General features: G+C 47.0%; 1 protein-coding gene across 9 annotated transcripts in view; it reads left to right on the top strand.

Annotated features, from left to right (window-relative positions):
- Positions 1 to 25,050, top strand: part of FOXN3 (forkhead box N3) — a 366,752-nt gene that overhangs the window by 320,484 nt on the left and 21,218 nt on the right. For 7 of the 9 annotated variants that reach the window (XM_064486179.1, XM_031454166.2, XM_064486180.1 and 4 more), the window contains 2 exons: positions 13,473 to 13,538; positions 22,714 to 22,819. In XM_064486179.1, coding sequence (XP_064342249.1) covers positions 13,473 to 13,538; positions 22,714 to 22,819 — 172 coding nt within the window. The remainder of the gene's footprint in view (positions 1 to 13,472; positions 13,539 to 22,713; positions 22,820 to 25,050) is intronic. The other 2 variants (XM_031454168.2, XM_031454169.2) reach the window with 2 other exon arrangements.

Below are 25,050 nucleotides of genomic sequence, written 5' to 3'. Positions count from 1 at the left end.
CGTTCTTGGTTTAGTTTTGCTCGCATAATATTTGCTGTAACTTTTTTCCTTTTTAAAGATGAAATGCGCCTTTCACGGTCAGAGAAGGAACCCAGTTGCTGTCACAAAGTCACCCGATCCCCCAGCTGGCCTGCAAAGCTGCCTCCAGGTGGTTTAGTCCTTGCTGCAGCCCCAGTGGGAACAGACCTTCCCCCATCCACACTGTCACCTTTTGTCCATTTTACCTTAAGAGTCTCCCTGGGTCTGTTCATCACATTGTCTGGTGATGGTCATCTCTCTTGGTTTTTCTGAAAGCAAGTATGCCCCAGACACAAACTGTAAGCTTTGGTCTGGCTTAGCATTGAGAGTTCTGGAATGAATATATAGCATCTGCAGAAGGAAATTGGGTTTGGCCTGAACTCATCTTTAAAATCATGCTTCCCTAACCAAGCTCTTGCCTATTCTGTTCCACATTATATTTATTTAGTGTTGTTACCTCCGGGTTGTTTTAGCCATGTATGCTATGTGGCTGGAGAGTAAGAAGAGCAAATTTTTTTTTCCAAGCACATCCAAAAAAAAGAGAGAGAGAGATTTCAAAATAGAGTTCTTACAGGCAAAATACTCCAGGGATGCCAAAAACTGATCTGGAAACTTCTGTAGAGATTGTCTTTAGAATTGGTTTCCCATTCAGCCACCAGAAGATCAGCTCATTCCTTCGTGGTTAGACTAAATTTTGACCCCGCGCTAATCATCTCCCTGCCCCGCCACGGGCTCTGAGTGCAGGGGTCTTCCCCGCTGAGAGGCAGTGGGTTTCCCAGCTGGCCCATGTCTCCTTCGGGATTTCTCTCCCAGGAGCACAGTGCTGTGTGTCAATCTTGTTGGGTAGAAAACTTAATCCTTTTGTTTCCATGATACTTTTATTTGTGGTCTTAATCTTGAATCCGTATTTCCATGTATTTCCATATTTAATCGTGTCCAAAGTGAATTAGTTCTTAACATCTGAACGATATTTTTTTGTTCTCAATGATGGGTGGATGGGCCCAGTGTCTCCTTCTATGCAGTTGAGCATGTGCTTTGCAGTGGGAACAGAATAAATAACCATTATACTATTAGAGCCTCCTCATTGTCTCCACTTTCTTTGCAACCCCTAAAAGGTGGAGGACATCCCAGGAGCCAGCTTGGAGACAGACATTAGGTAAAGATCCCCTGTAGGATAAATGAAAACGAGTGCCATGTGGTGCTCTGTTTTTATTTTCCAATCAGTGAATTTCATAGTGTAAGTTGTTTCCGAATAAACATGTTTCAGAGGACTACACAAAGGTTTAAAAAAAAAAAAAGCAACAGATGTGCTTTTTATTTTTATTTTTTCCTAATGTGAGGATTAGATCAGAAAGCGTAAAAGGCTAAGCTTTAAAACTGAGGCCCCGACAGAGCTCAGTGACCAGTAATCCTGTTGCGAGAATCCGCGGCCCCGATTCCCTTTGGAAGAATAGCTGAGGAGATGGTCCAGCGGCATCAGCATCATTCCTGATGAAGGATGCACCCCAGCCTCCCAGGAGTGACGTGGGTTTGTTTGTGTACAGCTTGTTGTGTACAGACTAAAGCGAGAATAAGGACCTCCAAGTCTCTGATGGGAAATGCGCTTCCCCCTGCTTTGAGTCCTCCTGGTCTCTGAAACTCAGGTCTCTAAGGGAGAGAGATGGGCTTTCCAAGGACCCACTCACCAAGGCAGCATGATGATGTCAGCCAGTGATTGTAGGGTGTGTGTGTGTGTGTGTGCGTGTGTGTGTAGGGAAGGGAACCTGTTTGTTTCCTTCAGGTCTTAAGATGCCTCAAACAAGATTTAAATAACTAGGTTTTAGTAGTAAATTCTTGTGACTTTTCATCTGGGAGCAGGGTAGCCAGAGAGTCCTAACATGACATTTGCTTTTTTTGAATGTCCCCGCTTCGCCGGCCCTCTGCTGGTCAGCTGCCCAGCTTTGGGGCACTCTGGATGGACGTGCCCTCCAGACTAGCTAGAGAAACCACGGGAGACTGCGCGAGCCTGCGATGATTCTGCCTTGCCCTACACCTGCCTGTCCCGCACCCACAGCCCAGCCTGGGCCCGTCAGCGTGGCCGCTGTCTGCCTGCCCCAGGCTGCAGTCTGAACCTGACCTTGGTGGGTAGGCAGGCCTCTCCCCAGAGAACACCCTAAACTTTCATTTGGAAATCCATTGTAGCAAAGTGAGGGAGTTCAGCGATGTGCACGTGAACTCAAGTCCCTGGGGTGCAGACACAAAGGGTCAGGGTGGGGAACTGCGTGTCCTTCTGATGTCCCTTCCCAGCCCCCACCCCCACCTCCATCCGGCCGTCAGTCACTACTTACTGCATCTCTGGTTCCAGCCTCTCCGGGCACCCCTCTCTGGGGATGCTGTGACTGATGACTTGATGGACTGCAGCAGGTGAATTCTTTTATTTTTAATTTGTTCTCCTTACCCCTACCCTCATCCTCTGACTGCAGATGGGTTCTTAGAGCACCCTCTGACTTGTCTTGAATTTAAAAAGGGCAATGCCGGGCGTTACTCCCAGATGTAGAGTGTTGACCTGACCACTGGCCAGCTGTGGAGGGACCCTGATGGCAGAGATTAGTGCCCAGAGTGGCAGTGGTCTCCTCTTTCAGTGACTGAGGAGCGGCTCTTTGGTACAGAAGTTGATTTCAGTGTGGGAAAACCCTTTTTCAGTGAAGAGATGGCTCAACTGATTATTTATGGCGCAAGCACATAAAGGTGGCAGTGTGCTACACTGGGGTGATGTGTGTCATTCAGTGTGGTGGACCTTGCTGTGGAAAGCCTGGGGTAAGGCTTAGTTCTGACGTGTCCTATCTGATGACAGTCACCTGTCAGATCTGGGAAAATCAATCGTTCCGTGGTCCCTTTTGAAATTCTTATGAGTCAGCTTACTACATGCATTCCCAGACAAAGTGAGCCTTGTGTTCAGGGTTAAGTCCTCCAGTTCTTCGTCCCTTGAATATTTGGAAGGGAGACAGTGGAGAGCCAGGCAGGCAGGCAGTCTGTGTCTTAGAGCACTCGTGTCAGCGTTCTGTGTGCTACTTACCTCACTAACGCACCTGCCACTGTCACTCTGAGATGGAATCTGTGCTTCTGGGAAAGAGACTTTGCATATGTACCTAGCTTTACACAGAGCTAATTGAAGATGCTGTGCAAATGGAAATATTCAATTGTCAGCACCAACAAGAATTGCAAGTGCCTGGTGGGGCCCAAGCCACCATGAGAACAGCTGGAGCTAGGGAACAGTTTGTGCAGGAGTTGCCAGAAATCCAGTGACCTTTACTAGAGGAGGAAGTGGCTTCTGGGGTGGGGGCTGGGCAGGAGCTGACCTTCCAGTAGGCAGGGAGAAGTGATAGTGGGGAAGACAGGCTGAAGGCATGGAGAGGGGAGAACCCGCTGAGATAGATGCCCTGGAGTTCCCCTAGCACGTCCTGCCAGCTATGTGCCCAGCCCTCCGGTGTTCGCATCGTCCCGCTGGGCCTTTAGCTCCCGTCTCAGGGATCCCCAGCCTGGTTCTATCTCTGGCTTCTGGACCTGGTACATCCTTCCTCTGAGACATCGATGTGGCTCTCATGGAGCCCCCATTCCCGTTCCTGCCCCTGGAAACCATCTTGTACTCACAGCTGGCTTCCTGGTCCCAGCTGGGTGGTGGGCATTTGCCGTATCCCTGGTTGAAGAAGCCAGGAGCAAACAGGTTTTCAAAGCAAAGAATTCCAGAGTCTAGAAGGCTCAGCATGTATCCCCTTCTCTCCTCCCTCCCAGCATCAGAAGCCCCTGTACAGAATCACCAAGTGTCTTCTCTGCTCACCATGACCAGGACAGCATCCCCAGAGAGGCAAAAGTCAGAGAATGCAGTAAGCAGAGATTCACAGCTCGATGAGGTCCAAAGGGGAAGGCACTTCCGAGGGATACACAGTTTCTCATTCACCTACAAGAAGTTTAAAAAAAGGTTTTTCAGAAACCCACCGCAGACAAGCAGCCTCTTAAGTAATGGTTACAGCTTGTGGGACAGATGTCATAACCCGTGGGTCTCCTATCACCTTTGCCCGCGTCCTCGAGCTCTAGAATTTTGGACCCTTTGTCCTGTCTGTCTCAGTCCATGTGGTTTCCTTCCATTTGCTCCCACGCAGCTGCTAGGAAGATTTCCATCAACTGATCAAAGATATTAAAGAGGCAAGCATTCATCGTTGGGAAAATTCAGAGCGCCAGGTAAAAGAGGGGTTGGAGTGACAGTGTCTAGGTTGAAAGGAAGGGTGGACCTGAAGGGATCCAGGAAAGGCTGGAGGTGTTGCATTCATTGGAAGCACAGATTTGGGAAAATAGGGAATGAAATGCTGATGTCTCTGAAGAAGCAAAGGAGACTTTAGAATTAAGGGACTCAGAACACATCAAAATTAAAATGTTTCTTGTTCCCCAGAAAAAAACAGAAGTATGGAAGCATCTGCCCTGAGGAAGGTCGAGGCACTTTCCTGTACGTCTCAGGCAGGGAAGCAGCAGTTCGAGGCCCTCAGGGCCGGCAGCTCACCCTCTCTCACCCCACGTTAGAGATGGGGCATCAGAGACCTACAGAGGTGACAGCCGTGTCCTCTGACCCCCAGCCCAGGTAGCACCCTGAGCTCAGCACTTACCTGCCAGAACCTTTTCCTCGAATCCCCTCTGCCTGAAATGGAATTGGGGCAATAAATGGGCAATTTACAGTATAATCTTGTTTATCTATTCTGCATATGTCTGTCAGTATCTACAAATTTTGAAAATATGCAGAATAGATAAACAAGATTATACTGTATAGCACAGGGAAATATATACAAGATCTTGTGGTAGCTCACAGTGGAAAAAAATGTGACAATATATGTATGTTCAGGTATAACTGAAAAATTGTGTTCTACACTGGAATCTGACACAGCATTGTAAAGTGACTATAACTCAATAAAAAAAGGTAAAAAAAAAAATGGGCAATTTACACAAATTAGAAGGATGCCCCCGTTGGGAAGCTGGCTTGAAATATGTTCCTAATTTGCAGAGTTGACTGGTGCTGTTCCTTAGAGTCAGTAAATCCCTCACTCAGAGTCCACCAGTGCCTGTTTGTAACCTGACAAAGACTCAGAAGATGTGTGAATGGGGAGCCTGATCATCCTAAAATGCACGTGGAGATTATTCATCCTGTATTTTGCCCCAACTTGATTAGATTCTCTTTCATGGCAACAAACAACTGTTAGTTTCAACTCCCTTAATTATTAGTTTTAACTTGATTCATTTCTTCAGAGCAGCAAGAGTTTGGTTTGGTTTTTTTTTTTTCTTTATCTTTTGGAGAAGAAGGGCTGCTTTTGGTGTTCTCTAGCTCCAACTCCCGTCATAAAGACGATTTTTAAAAGTCACAACATGAAGTCCGTTTGTAAAATCCCGTCTGTCGTGAAGACTGACCACTGGGGTCAGCAGTGTCGCTTTCTCCCATCCGGCTGTGAGAGAGCCTCGCAGATATTTGCAGCCATGGTGAATACCATCTTAGTAACCTTCAGCCAGAAGGGAGGTGGAAGAAATATTCGTGGTGCATGACCTCAGTAGATCTGACAGCGAGCGCCCCCCTGTCCTGCCGCCTTCGAGATCAGAGGCGGCTGTTTCAAATACCTCGACTGATTGCAACAGGAGCCAAAGAAGTGTGACTCCTACTTCGGTGGTTTCAAAGCCACAAATATAGACATCCGCTCTCTCTTAACCTGCACTGAGGGATTTTACAAAAAGGGGAGAAAAAAGACGTCAACAACAAAGTGAATTTTATATCTATTTGTTTACTTTCGATGTGTTCTTTGTGAGATACTTTGGTTCGAAGAACTGTTTTTCTTGACGACAGTCCACGTACAGGTGGAGCCTAATACTGAGTTTTTCAACCTCAGCCCTAGTCACATTTTGAACCAAATAATTCTTTGCTGCAGGGAGCTGACATGTACACTGTAGAAAGGAGGGCTGCGTCCCTGGGCTCGGTGCTCCCACCAAACCCCTCACCCCCACCCGTTCATGACAATCAGAAATACCTCCAGACGTTACCACTCACCCCTGGAGGGAAGGGGTGCAAAATCGTGCCCGACTGAGAACCACTGACTTACAGAGTATGAGGAGTGAATGTAAATGAAATCACGCGTATCTACGCAGAATTTCCCCAGAAAGTGTACACCTTATTGAATTTTTTGTTTATTTTCTTGCTTGTATATTTGTTTTAATCTATTCCTTGTTCCCTTAGCCCTAAAAGTTACCTAAGTATTTTTTTTTCCATTTTTAGGGATTGACCAAATACTTTAAGATGTGTCGTTCTCATGCAGAGGTATTTTAAAAAACTGGATAAAGATATTTTGAAGCAAAGAGATCTTGTGAAGTTATAGATGATAAAGGATTTCTAGGGAGCATTTGCCATCCTCTGTGGGCTTCTCTGGATGGCGTTCACATGCCCCTGTTGACTGCTACTAAAGGAGGGTCTTTCCCTTTCCTGCACATCAGAGTCCTCCGAATTTTTACCGAACTAAGTGTTATCTCGGGTGGGGCTGACGTTTGGTTTTCTGGAGTTTCCAGAGGATTCTGCTGCTCAGCCAGAGGCTTATGCCCTGGGATCATCAGCATGAGCATCAGACAGTTGGACTGGACAAGCCATCCATTCAAATGTTTAACAACTATTTTTCTACCCCCTCCCTGTGCTCCAGGCACTGTTCTCGGTGCTGGGGACACAGCAGTGAACAAGGCAGGCAAGGAGGAGCCCTTGTAGCAGGGCTCACGTTCTAGTGAAGACTGTGAGACAGAACTTGAGCACCTTGGTGTATGCGTCTGATTGAATGTGTTTTGTGTCCGTATATCCGATAATTTTTGTCCACATGTGTGTCATCCATTGTTTGGTACTTTTGTAGTGCTTCTTGAACCCCTTGTATTCAGTTACATAAAGACCTTTTATCATCCTGTAAAACATTTCAGGTATGAAAGGGAACAGGGAGAAATAGAGAAACGTATTAGCCCTGTGGAAAATTAAATGATTTCTAAGAGAGTTATGATTGTTGGTTGTTCTCAGGCTTTACCTTTGGGAAATGTTTCCTTATCATTGTTTCGTTAGGTTGCTCAGCTCAGATATGCTAAGGATGGTACTCACACTTTGGCAGCTTTTCTGTAGCAGTCAGATTTGTTTGAACCAGGGGCTTCCGGCCGTCTTTTGTATTAGTTTGTTAAAATGAGTGGTCTCTGCTGTCACTTCCCTGTGACCCCAGATCCCAGAGGAAGGGGAGTGGATATTGACAGAAGCCACACCAAGAACCCATAGAATACTCATGCCAGGCTGAATGGATTGCTCTGAAGTGGACCCAGCCGATGCCCAGAGTGACAGTCCACCACACTCCAGGGACAATAGGAGTGTCTTCCAGCCTTGCTAAGGGTGTTAGCTGCCGCCAATGGCATTAGAGCAGATGCCCCATTTGGTAGGTACTCCTTGGAGTCCATGATTCTGGCAGCCATGAGCCAGAAGGGAAGGAAGAAGTCAGGGGACATTATGGGCAGAACCAGGAGCTTTGTGGATTTAAAGCCAGTTCGGCAAGAGGGTCAGGGAAGGTATAGCTCAGTGGTAGAATGTGTGCTTAGCAGGCACAAGGTCCTGGGTTCAATCTCCAGTACCTCCATATATGAAACCTAATTATACACACACACACATCCCTAATTATCCCACCCTGAAGAAAACCAGTCCGGCCCCTCCCATGTCTACAGCTATCCATCACTCTTAAAGGGAATGAACGCGGCGCCCCAGGACTCCAACCCAAGAATCCCCATGCCTTGCCTAGGGCTTTTCCCATCACACTCACAAAGAAAAAGCCTCCGCCCGGTGCCCAGAGGAAACCATCTCCACATTTTAGTAAAATGAAACACAATATATATTTTTTTAAATCCAAACAGCTGAACCGGTTGGTTCTGGAAATGTTGCTACCTGTTATTTCACTGTAGCGTAATATAATCATGTATGTACCTTCAGGAGAAAGAGGATTTGAAAACATCTTTAAGATGTGTGACCGTTTTTCAGTCTCGTACTGCAGAGAAGAGGCAATGTGATAAGACAACTGCATTAAAGATGAAAATTGAAATGGGCCACTGGGAACTGGTCCAGAGGAGAAGTCACATTTGTTACTAAAGCACAAGAAAGGGGGAATTTTTTTTAATATGGGATTTGAGATTGGCTCGGTTTTGAGGATGGTCACAATTTTATTAAGCATCCATGGTGGCATTCTTGATGTTACACCGAATTAACCTGGTGGTACATGATTTGGCCTTTGGAATTAAGCGGCTGAGTTCGGTACTGCTGGGAAACACCCCCACCCCATCCAAAAAGAAAGCAAGTTGCTCTGCTTTATTCTCCTGTGCCCCTCCACCTCACCCTCATTCCCCAGAGACACAACATAAAGGATACTAGCCAAGTGGAGCTTCATTCCTAAAAACAGTTCCTGGCCACAGTATCTTCTTTTCTCATGCTGGTAAGCTGGATGGAACCATCTTAGCGGGGGAGGTTCCCCATTTAAGCCCAGTGAAAAATCCGATGCAGCCGCCCACTGCTTCTCCTCCCCTGAATCCAGTCCTGGAGTTTTACTCCTTCAGAGTCAGCCATGCCTCCGAAGCAGAAGCATCCTCTAGCTCCAGAACAACTGCCCAGTCCCCTAACACATCTCCAGCCAGAAAGCTCCAAAACAAGTGTACTTGGTCAAAAGCATCCTATCGGAAAGATGTGCTTCCGTCAGAAAGCCCCTCTGCTGCCTAAAGGCGCAGACCACCGCCAGTCTCAACTGAGCACAGGGAAATGAGAGTCTTTCAGGGACACCCAACGGGTGCTCATGGGAACTAACATGTTCCCAAGGCGGCAGCTGGGGATGAGCCCCAGAGAGATGTTGAGGAAGTAAGAGCTGGGTGTGGGCAGAGGATGGAGAGACCGGGGCCACGCTGGGCCCTCATAGGAAGTGGTGGCAGGGGACAGGGGGCCTGGGAGAGGAGGAGGAGGGGATTGCAGTGCTAAGGTGGTGTCTTCAGGGGCTCAGGATTTGTAGAGAGAAGCAGTGTGCTGGGCCCAGGTTTCCGGTTACAAATGCTTTGTGTCTGTCTCCTGACCGTCTGCAGGCTAAAGGAGAATGTTAGTTCTAACACTGTGGTGTGTTGTTCTGCCTGAAAAAGTTGTCACAAAAACAACTTCAACTAATGTGTACTAATGTGAAGGTGTGCCAAGATCGGTCATTAAGTGAAAAATAGGGGCAAAAAATTGTTTTCAGAGAAGTATTTTCCATATAAACCAATTTTTAAAGAATAGATATGTGTGCATGCTTTTAAGTATATATGTATTGGTATTTCAGTGAATATCCATAAACACCTGTCTTTGTATAGACAGTTTCTAGACATACTTACAGGAAAATGTGAATCTGGGTGTGGGTCCACAGGGGAGGCATTTATTTCTCAGATTATATCCACTTAGCGCATATTTTTTTCTCATTGGGCATATATTACTTTCTTGATTTTTTTTTAAAGGGAAAAAAATCTTAGTTATTTTAATAACATTGTAGCATGTCTTTAGAGAGGAGAGATGAGGGGATTGTCAACTCTGAAGACTGAAACACACACAGGATGTCAGGGGGTGAAAAGCATTTTAGCAGAGGGTCCAAAAGAATTTTGACATAGAAGCATGACTAGGACTTCTCTCAAGCTGCCTGGTTTTCCCCCCACACACCTGGAACCAAAGAGGGCCCTTCTGGTACTGATCTGTACAGTTCTGGGAGGTCTGTGCTTAACCAGATTACTGGATAAAGAAAAGATCTGGTTGATTACTTCCACTCTCATTTACCTATATCTGAATATTTAACCCAGATAATGTTATATTTGATACACTAACTAATGAGACCAAAAAAAAGATGTCACTCAGGAGGCAATTCTTTGCAACTTTGGGGTCAGCAAAGATTTCTTATTTGGGACACAAAAGCACTGAACTATAAAAGAAATGGATAAATTGGACTTCACAAAAATTTCAAATTTCTGCTTATTAAAAGACACTACCAAGAAACTGAGTAGACAAGACATGGACTGAAAAACCTTGTATCTCTCAGTGGATTTCTATCCAGAATGTTTAAAGAAACCTTACAATTCAATAATAAGGAGTTGAACAACCCAGTTTAAAAACGAGCACAAACTTGAACAGGCTTTCCACAGAAGAAGGTATACAAATGGCCGTTGAGCACATGAAAGGATGTTCAGCATCGTTTGTCAGGAGAGAAATACAAATTAAAGCCACAAGGAAATTTGACTACACGTCTAAAATGGCTACCATTTTAGAAGTTTGACGATTTCAAGTGTTGACAAAAATGTGAGCAACTGGAACTCATACGGTACAGCCTCTCTGGAAAAGAGTTTGTCAGTCACCTATAAAGTTAAACATACAGTTAACCAGTAATTACCCAAAAGGATGAAAACAGCTGTTCTCAAAAGACTGGTACAAAGGTTCACAGCAGCTCTTTTTGTAAGGTCCCAAACTGGAACCAACCCAAATGTCCATCTATAAGTGGACAGATAAGAAAAATTGTAGTGCATCCGTAGGACGGAGTACTACTTGGGAATAGCAGTAATAGGAGTGTTCAGACCACATCATGGATCAATAACAGAAGGCAAATCGGTAGTTGCTGAGAGCAAGGGTAGGGATGACTGCAAAGGGGCACAAGGAAACTTTGACGCAGTGGAAATCTGTATCTTAGCTGTGCTCTTTATCTTGATAATGGTGGTAGCACTGGTAGAAAATTTGTCAGACCCATCAACCTGAACACCAAGAATGACCCTCAGTGTAACCCCCAGGGAAGGGCTGGCACTGTCATGCAGGGTACACACACCTGCACAGATGCTCCATCACGTTTTCTCATACCATTTGCAATTCTCATATGTTTGCCAGTTCACCTGCCAAAATGTCATGAGAGTGGCATCCTGTGCCTTACCGCCCATTCCGTTCTGCTCATAGGGCTGCATATTGAAACTGCCCCATTGAGGATGGAGAGTGGGGCTTAGGAATTGATTATGAATGAGATAATGAGAAGACTGGGTGTTACACCTTCTCCAGATGCCTGGAGACCAGCAGGAGTGCCAAGATAGCATCAGAATGTTTATCCGTGGAGGCCTCAGACACGGCAAATCTGGTTGAAAGGAAGGACTGGGGCGCTTGTCCTAAAGCATCCTATTTTTACTTAGCTTATGTGTTTGTTTGGCTTGGCTGGGGTGGGGTGGGGTCGGGTGGGGTCGGGTGGGTGGATGTTGTGTGGGTCTGAAGCACTCCCCGTGTTGCCCTTGGGGGGCTGCCCCACTTAGGTTCTGTGAAATCCGTGTCATGTTGACGTTACTCTTTCCCTTTCAGGTTCTCTTTTCTCCTCTTTTTTCATTTCTTTCATTTCATCTTTCTATCCATGGCCCTTTACAACTTCCTCCTGGTCAGATGTGTTTTTGAAAAGTACAGAACTACTCTCTTTAATTTTCTGAGAAAATAAATAAGAAAAGACTCCAGACTTCTTAACTGTACTTCCTCTTGTTCTGTCCCCATCATACCTCCTGGTCACTCAGGAAATCGGTGGGTGAGCATGGCCTGGGGAGGTGCAGACCAACCAGCCAGGCCAAGCCTGGGTTGCCTTCAGCACTTGTGTTCTCGAAGATGGCAAAGAACGCTTGCTTGGTGAGACAGGCATGTTTTCTCAGTCCTGAGAAAGGCCTCAGCCCCCCACGGCATCTCCCAGGAGCTGCTTGCTCCCTGCAGCTTGTGGGGTGCCAGCAGTACCCTGACACTGTGAGCCCTTCATCTTGGTGGGGGAAGAGAGGGCAGGAGCAGCAGCAACCTTGGGAGCACTGAGTGGAAATTTTAAGTTTTTTTGGTTCATCATTCAACTAGTATGTATATAAATATATATCAGTTGGAATCAATGACTGTTTTAGGAATTTCACCCCAGGAGTTGTCAGATAAGTTAATTGATCCATTTCTCACACTATGTACTTATTAAAATAAACTTTCACTCCATAAGTAATGGGCCTCCTGCAGGCAAAATAGCAAAAGGCCTGCAGAGTCAAGTTCCTTTACGTTTTTTTTTTTTTTTTCTTCTCTCTTTTTGGAAACATTGTCTTCTGGAGCCAGCATCCCCCGTATTATTAATCGCTTCTGGGGCTTTATACTGCATCACATTACTCCCCTGGAATTAAAGTGCACATAAAAAGTATGAAGAATGTACTTTTTAAAACAGTAAAAAAAAAAAAAAAGTCATTTTCTAACATAAAATCTAAAATAAAGTGTCATGGTGCCATTAGTAGTAAATTGAATTTTTTGGTACGTAATTTGTACGAAAACTGACAAGTGCAAGCCCCCCATCCGCCCCCTCCCATCATTAGTCCACGGGTTTAGCGGACACAGAGGTAGTAATCTGCAAGGGCAGGCGTTTTGATGTCGACTTCCTTTATGTGGACCCAGCACAGGCGGCAGCGCCTGTCTCACGGCATCACTGCACTATTAGCGAATTTCGCCCCAGGGCAGCTGGGACGCTGCGCTGGGGCAGCTGTTCTTTTCAGCCTATTCACTGACCGTTCTTGGGGGTTGTTTACTGTTGCCATGGTGACTTTCATTTCCATAGCAGCAGCGCTGCTGTTTCTCAGAGGAAAATGAATTTAGTTATAAAAGGATAATATTTTTCTGTCTGTATATAACCTACCATCTGTCAACCGGTGGATCAGAAAGGATTCAGAAACCTATTAAGACTGATAGCAATGAAGTGATGAGTATTTTTTTTTTTTTGGTCCCATATTAAAAGCAATAATAGATGTGGAAGCAAATGTTGTCCCCTCACCATCAGAACTTTAATTTTTCTTTTTATATTTTAAGTGTGTGTGTTTTTAATGCCTTCGCTGCCACCACCACTGCTGTGACAACCTCATAAAACACGGTTTACATTCTGCTGACAAGTGGAAATGACCAAATGTCTTGTTTGTATCTCACTAGATGCAGGTGTATTTAGGGCTTTCTCTTCTTGGTGCTGTGAGCTTCCCCAGTTCATTAAAGATTCCTGTGGCTGAACTTCCTATTGTCACCCCACCCTCCTACTCCTCCACCCCAGGGGCAAAAAGCCATGCGGGTACAAAGATCAGCAACTTATCAGGACTGTACAGTGCAAATTACAAAATGAGCAAAGTGAGAAGAAACCCGTGCTTTGTCTGCAAAACTTGCTAACGTGCCCCTTAAATCTCATTCTTTCTTGCAAATCCAAATGGGAAAAAAGTCACCTTTGGGATAGCTCCTCTAATTCCTGAATTTTTTTTTTCTCTGTTGCATTCATAAACTGTAACTTGCAGGGGGAGCAAACACACGCGCACACACACACACACACACACACACACCAGCCCCGTTGTAAATAATGTTATTTATTGGTTGATTTTTCCAGATCCTGACATTGATGCTGCCAGTGCCATGATGCTTTTGAATACTCCCCCTGAGATACAAGCAGGTTGTGAGTAGATATTTCTATAGCCTACAGCACCATAGTTTGTGAACTTAACCTTCTCCTTTATACACCAAGCCATAGGAAGAACTAATGCTCAAGCAGAACTTCCCTTACAGGATCACTTTGAACTACCTGAGTGCATGATTACATACATGTGCATATCAAGATGCGGCCATGCAGATGTATGAATGAATGCATAGGTGTGTTTCCAAGATGACAAAGTTCTAAAGTAATTTCAGGGCTGAAGACTTGGGGGAAGGGATGTAGACCCTGTTATGAGTCCCAGAGGAGAGACCCTTTCTCCTGCAGGAATTGTTTCTGTGAGCTTGTAGTTTCTCCTAGAAGATGCTCCAGGGGACCAGCTGAGCAGTTGTGGAACTCCTCAGTGCCCGTTTTTAGACATTCCTTTCCCCTTGGGGACCTCGTTAGTAACAAACTACCATTTGAGAGAGAGGAGAGGAAAATCTGGAGAGGCTGGTGTGCAGGAGCTTGCAGCAGCCTTGGTCATGGAACCCCTACCCCAGATCGTCCCCAGCAGCCTCTGAAGGTGCCACAGGTGGACAGGCAGGGCTGGTCAGCCAAGCAGGGCTCCTCTCTTCACCTTCTTGGGCCACTGAGCAATGTGAAGCTTGAGAAAATTTTCCTAACTTGAACTTCTCTCTAGCCACCATCTGATGTTTTTTCCCCACCTCTGGAGCTACCACGTTTTTAGAAAGATCTCCTTCCCAAATGATGACAAGTGACCCAAATGCAGACATCTGTCCCTTCCTCCCTGCGACATGAGGCCAGTTCCTCTGCCCACATTCCACCCCTACCAGCATCCTGCTGAGCAGACAGCCAGCTCATTCACCACGGCCCACTCAGCTCACGGTCAGGCTCCTCCTGGGGCTACAGCCCATGGTGTGGAGGTGGCGGCATGAAGCAGCAGACCTACCATAACGCCCACCCGGACTGGCACCCACTTACCTCCTTTTGAGCGCTGGGCCTTCAGCCCATTCTGGACTCTGGTTCTCCGAGGGCTGCATGGCCTCCTGAGCAAGGGAGTCCCCACTTCTGGAGCAGATAGTGTCTCCCACAGGGGAACATCCAGTCCCAGGCCCACCACACATGTCTTTTGATGTGGTGTTCTAGCCCATCCTTCCCTGCATTCCACTCATCACAGCCTTCCAGCAGCCTTAGGAAATCTGACTCCATCCTTTCTTACCTATTCCTTTTTTAAAAGACCCAAGAGGTGCAGCCAAGCACTCTCAGGAGAGACTCATCCCTCCGCCACAGGCTGCCGTTACCTGATCTAAAGGCACAGAATTCTCATTCTCTCTTTGCTAAACTCAGCTTGCCAGCAATTGACATGTCAGGCTGTCCACACCTCTGTGATGAAGGCACCAGTGCTAAGCAGGTGTGTGGTCGGTGCAGTCCTGTAACTAGCAGTTAACCTGTAGTGGGGGTTTTAAATGATGTTTGATGTTACAAGGAAATGGAAACACACACACACAGCTCCAGTCTCAGATGACTTGCAGGAGTATAGACCAGACTGTAACCAAGTTGCATAATTCATCATGGGGGGGGGGCTGCGTACTGATCTATCAGAGCTGTGTGAGATTCCAGCACCTTCCTAGCACCCAGCCACCGTCCGCAGTGATCGCTGGTTTAAAGAAATAATTTGATGACCTGGAATAATGGAGTTAAGAGGGAAACGGCACGGGGACTGGTCCATCAGCGGACCTTCAGCAGCTTTCCAGAAGTCCCTTAAAACTCGATTCTTGACCACAGATAGCGAAGGGAAAGGGCTGATTCTGTTGAGCTGAGACGTTGTGTTTAACATTTCCATGGCTGAGGGAGCTTCTCCCCTCTCCTTCACTGTAACACCAGCGGTAGTCATTCTTTTTTCTGGGTATTCGTAGCCTTATTTACTTGAAATGCTGAATTTGAGTTTTTCAAAGCTCCGCGCTCATGTGTTGAGGCTGTCGGGTCACTTTTAGAAGGTTTTCCCACCTGGCTCTGAACACTGGGAGAAACCTGGCCGCAGCCTTCACGAAGGCACCCCGCCAAGAGGGGGCCCCAGGGTCCTGGGAGGAACCAGGAAGCCCGTGAATGTTGTGGAAGGAGACGCTGCTGGCGGGAGCAGCAGACAGGTAAATGTAAAGACCGGAGAGAGGGTCGGACATCACCTCTGTTTTCACCTTCCCCACCTTTCTGACCCCAGGCCCCCGGAAAATCCCCCAGAGGCCAAGCCAGCGCATAGTCAGCGGGCAGAGTGTGAAGCCCCAGCCGACTGGAGCGGTACTGTAGGAAGGACGTGAGCGTGCGTTGAGCTCCTCTTCGTGCGCTTGGGAGAGCCAGGGGGCCCCTCCTCAGCCTCCTGAGAAACGCAGTCAGAGGCTGTGTCTCCAGCGCCAGGCTTCTGTTTTCACTTAGCTCTTCTTTGCTTCACTCTCCCTCCCCTCCCTGCCTAATGTTTCTTGTCCCGGGATGTGATGCGGTCCCTCCCTCCCGAAAGGGAGCAGCACTGCAGACCTACCGTGATGGAGCCACCATCCCCTGCCCCGCCGGCTTTGCCCAAGGCCTGGAAAAAGTGAGAGGTGCCCCCTCAGCAAACAGGTTCAAGGGCAGCAGACCCCCAGGCGGTGGGGCAGCCTGCGGAGGGGTGTGTGTGCCCGCGTCCCGGTGAGGATGTGTACATGCATCAGCCAGGTCGGAGGCCCGGCCGCTGCGCATCGAGGGGAGCGGGGGTTCCTGTCTGCGCAGAGCCTGCCTGCGTTCTCTGCCGCGCTGGTCTGAGCCTCCTCGTGTGCTGCTATTTATAGTCTCTTGTTTTCACCTGCCGGGTGTGTGGTGCCCCTGTTTGAACGGGGGCCACCAACCTAGTCTGTCTGCCGCTGTCACTCCCAGCAGAGGCTGGTCTACAAGGTTTGAAAGGCTTTTCCTTTGTCATTGCCCTCCGTAGCCACTCCACTTGAGGTCACCAGACGGCAGCCACTTAGATCTTTTCCTCTCCTCCTTCCTCCACTCAGCGTCTGCAAAGCTCGCTCAGGGCTGGCAGACTGGTCACAGTCTGGTTCTCAGCTGAATAGGTCGTTCGAAAAGAAACGTCTCAAGAAGCTGGTGCAAACCCCGTTCAGCCAAGCCCTTTATCTGCCCCCTGCCCCCATCCCAAGGGCGCTCACTGCACCATGTATGGCTTGAGCTGGTCTCCCTGTGGGCCCCCTCAGCCCCTCCCTGCAGTCGGATGCTTCACTTTCAGTGATGCATCTGGTAATCTCAGGCTGCGACATTTTGTCTCCCCCAGCAGCACTGGTGGTAACGGTATCATTTTCGGACTTTGCCAGTTTGCAGCATAGGGAACGTTCTACAAGGTGTGCTATCATGTCTAACATACTCTGTAGGACACTGCTTCCAGAAAAGTCTACATAGGACACTGCTGCCCCATTATCTCTTGAATTTTTGAATATGCTTCTAGTCAGTCTATTTACCTTCTCCCCCCACCCCTTTCCAGAAGAGAAGTGGCTGTGTAGACTAATTCCAGCTTCTGGAGTCTAGTTGAGTACCTGCTTTGCAGTTCCCCCTTGACAAGCCCTGTGAGTCATCTTTAACCCCAATGGAGGAATCGTTCTTAAGTCAGGAGAAGTCAGATCACAATTACCCATCTTCAAAGGCTTACATAATCCCTGGTTGGAGTGTTCCCAGAGGAACTGTGGATAATAAACAAACCAACAAAATGGGACAGAGGGAGAGGAGGGGAGGAGGCGGCGTTCTGCACCTCCTTTTCCCCACCTCCCCCAGAACTGGGGTGTGTATCAGATGCACCAGGCACCCAGGCACCAGAGGAGAAAGGCAACCAGGAAGTAGGCTCCCCTGTTTCAGCCCCCTCCCCAGCATCCTTCCAAGTGAGCAGGTGCAAAGGCCACGTTGAGGAAAGGGAAGGATTATCAGAGTCACCTGCTGCTCAGCTTATGGCCTCTAGTTGCCTTAGCCAGGGCTGCTCTCCAAAGGCAGCAGTAGGAGCTCAGAGGTTAATTTTAGAAGCTGTGAAAATCAAGGAAACTGAGCACCAGGAGGGAAGCTGGGGAAGCCAGGACGGGGAAGAGCTGAGGGGTGGTGGAGCCGTGGAGGAAAGTTCATCTTGTGCCACCAACTTTTTTTTTTCGGTTCTCAAGGCAATTGCATTTAGATCACAGCGAGCGGTGCTGCTTGATTTGACTCTTTTTGTGTGTGTGAGTGTTGCTTTCTTGCCGGTTAAAAATCAGGACGTTTAGGGTCGCTTGGCACCGTAGGATAAAGTGGCTGATCAGTGTGCACTGGGAGCCCTCGTGCTGATGTGTCCAGGGGACTTCGTCCCAGGATTGGAGTCTCAGACATGTGTCTTCTCTCCTGTAAGAGCCAAGTATTTCACTGATCTAACCAAACAGGGATGATGCTGGAGGCCTGTGCCTTTTCTACTGAGAGCCACAAATCCGAACCTGAAATTGATTTTAATTGTCCAGTCTCTTATGACATCTTTTCTGTAGCGGGAGCCCAGGTGTTGCTCTAGCATATTGGGTGGGGTGTACTGGTTTAAAGGACTTGGGGTTTAAGTGTTCCGATATCCATGAGGGAAGTACAGAGTAAAGGAAAGGAATAGATATGCTGATAGGGAAAGGGCTGAGGAGTGGCAGACTCATTCCTTCAGAATCCCAGACTCAAAAAAAGGAGTGAAGTGGGGACCTCAGAATGTCTTTCTCAGACATTTTAGACTGGCTGTGATTCATTTTTCAGAAGCCACTTTCCTGACACTTGGGGATGGAGACGGAAAGGAGAAAGGATGGGGGAACAGTTAAGTGTCACAGCTGGCTCCTGGCAGCCAGTGAGCAGAGAGGAGCACGTCCGCGCACCCCCCCCCCCCCATGAAGAGCACTGACAACAATAAGGACTGAGAAATGCTGGGATTGGCAGAGGCGGCGTTCAGTGGCAGCTCATTTGAGAACGAGCTCCAAGATTCAGAAGAAGAGCCTAGTTTACATGCCAGAAGTCTTGTGAGGTTCAGAAAATAGCTCAGGGAAAACCTTTTAGTGCTGCGGGATAGCTCCATCCATGAGACGCTCTTTGAAGTGAATACAGTTCATTAACCAGGAAGATGTTCTAATGGGTGAGTGCAGAGTTAGGGTTAGCTACAAAAAGCATAGTAGGCTGGAAGAATTTCCCCATGTCCATTAGGCCCTGGGCCTTAGAGATAAATTAACAAGAGGGTGCTAGAGAAGTGAGATGGGGAAGTGAGTGAGTAGGAAGACGAACGTTGTGATGACAGGGATGGTGAGCTTATATAATGGGCCAGCCACTGGGCTAGCAATCTGCATAATTTGTCTCATTTAACCTTCAAGACAATCCTATGAGGTATGTTTATGCCTACTTTATAGGTGAGGAAACTGAGGCACGGAAAAGTTAAGGCACTTGCCCAAAGCCACAGAGCCAGTTCTGGGGCAAGACTTTGGATGGAGGCCATGTTGCCCCAAGCTTGTCCTCTTAACCACTGCAGGGACTTCTTCCCTGAAGGGCTTACATAAGACAAGGAGCATCGAAAGAACTCGGTCTCCAGTAGGTGCTCGGTGAGGGTCTCCAGTAGGTGCTGGGCATGTCCCTGTGCTTAGAGGTTCTGGGTGTTTGGGCAGAGGACTCTGGGCGTGGGCTCTGTCCTCAAGGCTGCTTTTCCCCTTTGTCTGGCAGCTGACTCCGTGGCTGTGCCAGAGTCCAGGAGAACGTGTGCTCCATGGCTCTTGTCTGTCCTCCTCACTTTGCAGTGGTTTTTAGCCCAGGACTTCAGGTATTTCAGGTGTTTTTGACACAGGGGTGACTCTGACATGATTTGCACCAGGGGAATGGAAGCACCGTGAGAGCTGTGGTTGCTCTTCCGGCGAAGTTCTTTGACCAGGAATATGGCCAAGTTCTCCCAACACAGCCCAATTTTATCCCTTCCGTTCTTATGGGCTTTCAGCTCACTTGAACTGGAGAAGGCAGCGGCCAACCCAGGATTGCTCTGGGCATGTTGATCGTGATGATGAGGATGAGGATGATGATGATGATGATGGTGATGATGATGATGATATTGATAACTAACATGGACTTTCTAACTAGCAGTGCCTTTGTTAATTCAGTTAAATCTCCATGTGCTCAGTGAGATAAATACCATTTGTCCCCATCTTACTTAAGTAGCTTGCTCGGGGACACAGGCACTAAATGACACAGATGGGACACAAACGCAGGTTGTCTAACACCAGAGTCTGGCTGTCAGCCACCACACTGCAGACCACTTCCCTGTTCAAAACCCTTTAATGGTTTTCCCAGTATCCATGGGCTGAAGTCCAAATGCATCTCATTCCTGCTAGGATTATGTGCTTTAGCAAAATTATTTTTTAGTTCTTGTGCACATGGTGATTTTTATCACTTTCAGGCTTGGTATGTGCCGTTCCTCTGCCTTTTAATTCCAACTTCAATGGCACCTCCTACAGGAAGTCTTCCCAGATACCCTTTATTTGGGGTAGGTGACTCCATCCTTCATGCCAAGAAGCCCCTGCCCCAGCACTTGCTGTAGTATATTTTCATTGCCTCTTCAGTTCTCTCTCTGTCTCCATTTAACTGTGATGACCCTATGTCCCCTTCATCTAATACATAGGCAGGTACTTGGTAATTTTATCTATTCATTGATACAATCTGTATATGGGATTGTAATCATCTTTACTGGCAAGGATTATAACTGTGGTATGAATTTTAAATATTTAAGTTATTGTATCGGGTGTTCATTTTATCAGATTTGCTTGCTGCTCTAGATGAGATCCCCAGTGATTGATGTATTAAGTAGTAGTATCAGAGTTAAACTGAAGCTGTGGTTATCTGACCATTTTGAGGTACCATACAGCAAAATAATTGAAAAGCTCATTCCCACGATCCACAATAGATAGACAGACCAAAAAAAAAAAACAAAACTGTCTTTTCAAGCAACCTGAAACATCTATCTACAGACTCCAGAATTCCACTGGTTTTTACATATGTTTGTCCTTGGGAATTATTGCTATTTTTTCCACCTATATTTTCTTCTAGACGTTTTGTAATTTTAGTTCTCACATTTAGGTCTGTGATTTGTTTCTAATTAATTTTCATATATGGTATGAGGTAAGGCCCAAGGTTCTTATTTTTCCAAATGGACCTCTGATTATTCTAAATCTCCTTCCCTCATTGTGTTGTCTGCATATTTTTGTCAAAAATCAGTTGACCACGTACACATGAGTCTATTTCTGGGTCTGTTCTGTTCCCTTAATCTGTACGTCTGCACTTACACCAGTGCCCCACTGTCTTGTAGCTTTAGTCTTTCAATGATTAAATCAGGTAATATAAATTCCAGATACTCCCTAATAGAGAACTCATCAACAAAGCAAACTATGATAGTTAGCTGCAATATCACATGATAACAGGTTTCATGCTTTTAAGATACCTGGTGAGTGCCCTGCCTCGGATGATCTAATATCTGAAATCAGGCTGATAGTAAGGAATGGGTAGGAGTTCCTCATCTAATTCAACCTACCTTCGTAGTTAAATACGGGAAGAGACAGTTGGGGTGGATTCTAGAACCCTGACTGGACTAGTAGTACTGACTTCAGGCACTAGTTTCAATTTTGTCTCCCACCCCACCTCTTATAAAACCTAGTAACAGGGCCTTACACAAACCTGGACAAGACATGGCAAAAAAATCTTAGCAGGAGTTGCAGAATGCCCAAAGAATCAGTCTATAACTTTATCCATGTTCAAGTGTGAGCATTCATCCTACGTGAAAGACATAACTGAAGGTTTGGAACGTTTCTGTAAAGATGTTCTTCAAGATCTGAAAATTACAAGAGTAAAACGTATGTACTGTGTGTTTTGGAAAAAGTATTCTACACAAACAATACCAGCTTTTAAAACTTGATATCCAGAGTGGTTTTCATTTTTTGAAGATATGATTTTCTAGGGCCATTTTGGTAAGGCCTTTGTTTGAGAAGGCACAACTTGTCCACCTTGTCCCTGGGTGAGACTGGGCCAGGGGCTGCATGAACATAGCCAGAGCTTTGGGGACTCTTTAGGATGGTGACAGCAGAAGGGGTTTTAGAGAACTGTTCAGGAAGGGAAAAAGAGATTTCATGAGCTCGTGCTAGTGCCAGAAAAAGAACTGAGGTTGACACGCAGGTGTACAAGTCCTCCAGCAGCGTTCCCGCTCACGATGCTCTCCTGGCCCCAGGGGCAGACACATGGAGGAGTGCTGGTGGTGCAGTCAGAACATTAGCTCAAACCAAATGGAACTGCTGCTTGGGAGGTCAAAAATAGATAGAATACCAGGGATTTCCTCTGGTCCCCCTGGTTCTGTAAACCCTCCGATTGGTGTGAGGCCACCATGAGTTTGTATGTAACATGAACAGTATCTGATGATCGCTGGAGGAAATGTTGGCTTAGGATTAATCCAGGGATGAGTGTGTTTAGGAGGCCATGGGATGCCGGGCGAGCTCTCGGGAGATTTGCTTGGGAGGAGCTTCAGGTTAGGAGGAGTGGGCTGTGCGATCCCGAGGCGGAAGCCAGAGCCCTGCCACTGACAACCCTTCACCCCCAACAACACAGGAGGGGCCTTTCCTCTGGCGGCCGAGACGGTTGTGAGATGAGGTATGAGAGCTGAAGCGCTGAGTAGCTTGTAAATTCGGCCCTGCTATCTTTCTGGCTTTTTCCCTTGTTGGATTAAGGGCACGTAGAAAGATGTTCTCCACTTCTGACCATGACCAGAGCCGCATGAGGAGATGTTTTTGTTTGCTCATCTGCTGTCAGATGGTGTCAGATTCTTGAGATCTTGTTAGGGTCTGACTAGAGATAAAAGCTTAGATTTAATAAATGTAAGAAAATAATGTTTGAAGCCACATTTTTTTTTAACCAAGGCATCAATAATTTGACTGTAAGCTATTGGTCTGACTTGGCTGACTGAATCGCTTTCTTGAGCGATGGTGTCTTTCTATCTTTCCGTCTTGCTCTGTGGGTACCTTTTTTCTGTCTCTTTCTCCCTCTGTGTGTGTGTGTGTTTCTTTGCTCTCTCTGCCTGTGACTGTCGCCTTCTCTCTGCTCTCTCTCTCTGGACTCAGAGCAGAAATATTCACAATTGAATTCACATGTGGTATCTTTTTCCTTTTTGCTTTTCCAGTTCCTCCAGGAGTGATACAAAATGGAGCACGGGTTCTGAGCCGAGGCCTGTTTCCTGGAGTCCGGCCCTTGCCCATCACTCCCATTGGAATGACAGCAGCCGGGAGGTAAGGGAGGATCTTGCTGGGCACAGCCCACCTGAGCAGGGGGGAAGGGCGCCGTGTGTCCGACGGGGCCACTTGAGGGGATGGCAAAGACCAGCCTCTAAGCTGTGAAGACAAAAATAGTTCGGTGTTCAGAAAAGTTACAGTGACCCCCTAATCCAAGCGCCAGCTTCTCATTGGGCCGTCAAATTATCCTGGTCTCTGCAGATGATGAGATGAAGACAAATGAAATTAAGTGGCTTTATTCTAAGAAGACGGAGCAAGGTGGGAAGAGGAAGTGTTGGGCAAGGTAGGCATTAGATTCAGGGCTAACTGGTCTACCTCTGGACTCAGCCCTGTCACTTCTGAGTCCATTGACTTTGGGTGGATGTCTGATCTTTCTGAGCCTCAGTTCCTTCATCCATGAAACTGCTCTGCCTTCCGGGAGGGTTGCCATGAAAAGCACATATACAAATCAGGTATGAGAAGTACTTTGGTCAGTGGTATGTAAATACCAGATGACATCAGTCCTCTGCTTCTGAGAACTGAGTCAGTTGCCAAACCACATGAACTCCCCCTGGGAAATTTCTTTCCTCCATCCTTCTCACCTTCACTGCCAGCCCCAGGTCACGTCCGTCACTCGCTTGGAAACCTCACGTGCGCCAGTGTGAATGCCTTCCTCCCATTTTCCTTGCTGCTCCTCTGCCCATCCCACCCACCCATCAACCATCGCCAGACTGACTTCCCAAAATGCACCTCTCCAGCTGTCCACAGAAGCATCCCTCATGACTCCCACCACATCACCCTGACATCCCCCCAGTCCTCCCATCTCCTCAAGCCAAATTTGTCCTCCAAGTATGTCCAGTGTTTGCCCGTCTCATTCCCCCAGTTTCCTCCGTGTGGATTTCCTGCAGCCTCCACATGCAAGGCAGCACATCCCTTGTGGCCCATCACAAAAATGATTCCTTCACAAAGCCTTTCTGAATAGGCCTCTGAGCCAGCATCAGATGAATTTCTCTTTTCTTGGAACACATTAGCCCCATACTTTGATTGTGGCCCTTTGGTCAGTGTCCCCCTCTGTCCTCCATGGTTTGCTTGCTGAGGACAGGGGCTGATTGCACTCACTTGGCTGGTGCCTTGTTGCATGTTGCACAGTCCTGGGTCCCAGCTGTTTGCTTAGAAGAGGCTGCCATGCTGAGCTGCATCCCTTCACAGCATCATCTCCTCGCTCCTTTCCTGCACTTTTGGATCAAGTTCTCACCTAAAGGCCATTTTGCTTTCAAAGTGTTTGATGTCCCAAAGGAAACTGTCCCAGTGAGTCTGTTAGCTGGGACCTGAGGGAGATGCAGGGTCGAGCTCCCTGCTGTGAATCAACCATGTGGAGTTTCTTCACTCACTTGTGACTTTGAACCCTCCCAGCAAACCAACTGCTTTTGCCAGGATGGGCATCCTTAATCTTCAGGGCAGATGCTGGCGTTTGGAACCTGCTAAGGAGAGAAGTCAAAAGGAATCAGAATAGTAATAGAATGGTAAAACCAGTTGTCACTTCTGTTTACTGGACATGGTGATACTTTCCCAAAATATATGGGAATGGTCTTCCTTGTACTTCTCCTGTATCTTTCTTGGTTATCCTGAGATGAGTAATTCTTGAGTTCATAAATGATACACCATGAAGCCAAAAGATCCATGCCTTAGCCTCACATTATGAGAGAGACAGATTCTGTTTTCCATTCTTTATTAAAATCCTTTCTACCTAACCTCCTAGTGTCCCTTTTTGGTTGAGAAGACTCAGAGACCGTAGACTGTGTTCTCATGGAGTAACGATCTACTTTCATGAGCAGAGTCTAAGTATAGACTTACAGTTTGTGGTCTCAAGCATCCTTTCAGTGCCTTTGAACATGGCTCTCCATGTGGCTCCAAGCCATGCCCATAGAAGGGAAGAGAGAAGGGAGGCCTGAGAGCTGGTTGGCCTTCAGTGGGAGCTGCCCCCTAATTTTAATTATTAACCTCATGGCATATATTACCACAAATTTTACTGATGAGTACCCTCTAGAGGCATTTTTGAATTTTTTTTTTATTAGTTGTGTTCTGGTTAGAAGATCACATAGCACTGCAGCAAAACAACGAAGTCTTGTTTCTGGTCAAAGACTTGCCACTCATCCTGTCCAGCCAGCACCTCACTTTGGCTCCTTCCTTAGTAAAAGACCACAGATGGATTTTGGGGATAGTCCTGTGTATCAGTCAGGTCCATCCAG

This window comes from Camelus dromedarius, chromosome 5 (assembly GCF_036321535.1).
Source record: "Camelus dromedarius isolate mCamDro1 chromosome 5, mCamDro1.pat, whole genome shotgun sequence".
Lineage (NCBI taxonomy): Eukaryota > Metazoa > Chordata > Mammalia > Artiodactyla > Camelidae > Camelus > Camelus dromedarius.
The sequence above is the reverse complement of the archived record's forward strand: the minus strand, read 5'-3'. Positions and strand labels throughout refer to the sequence as shown.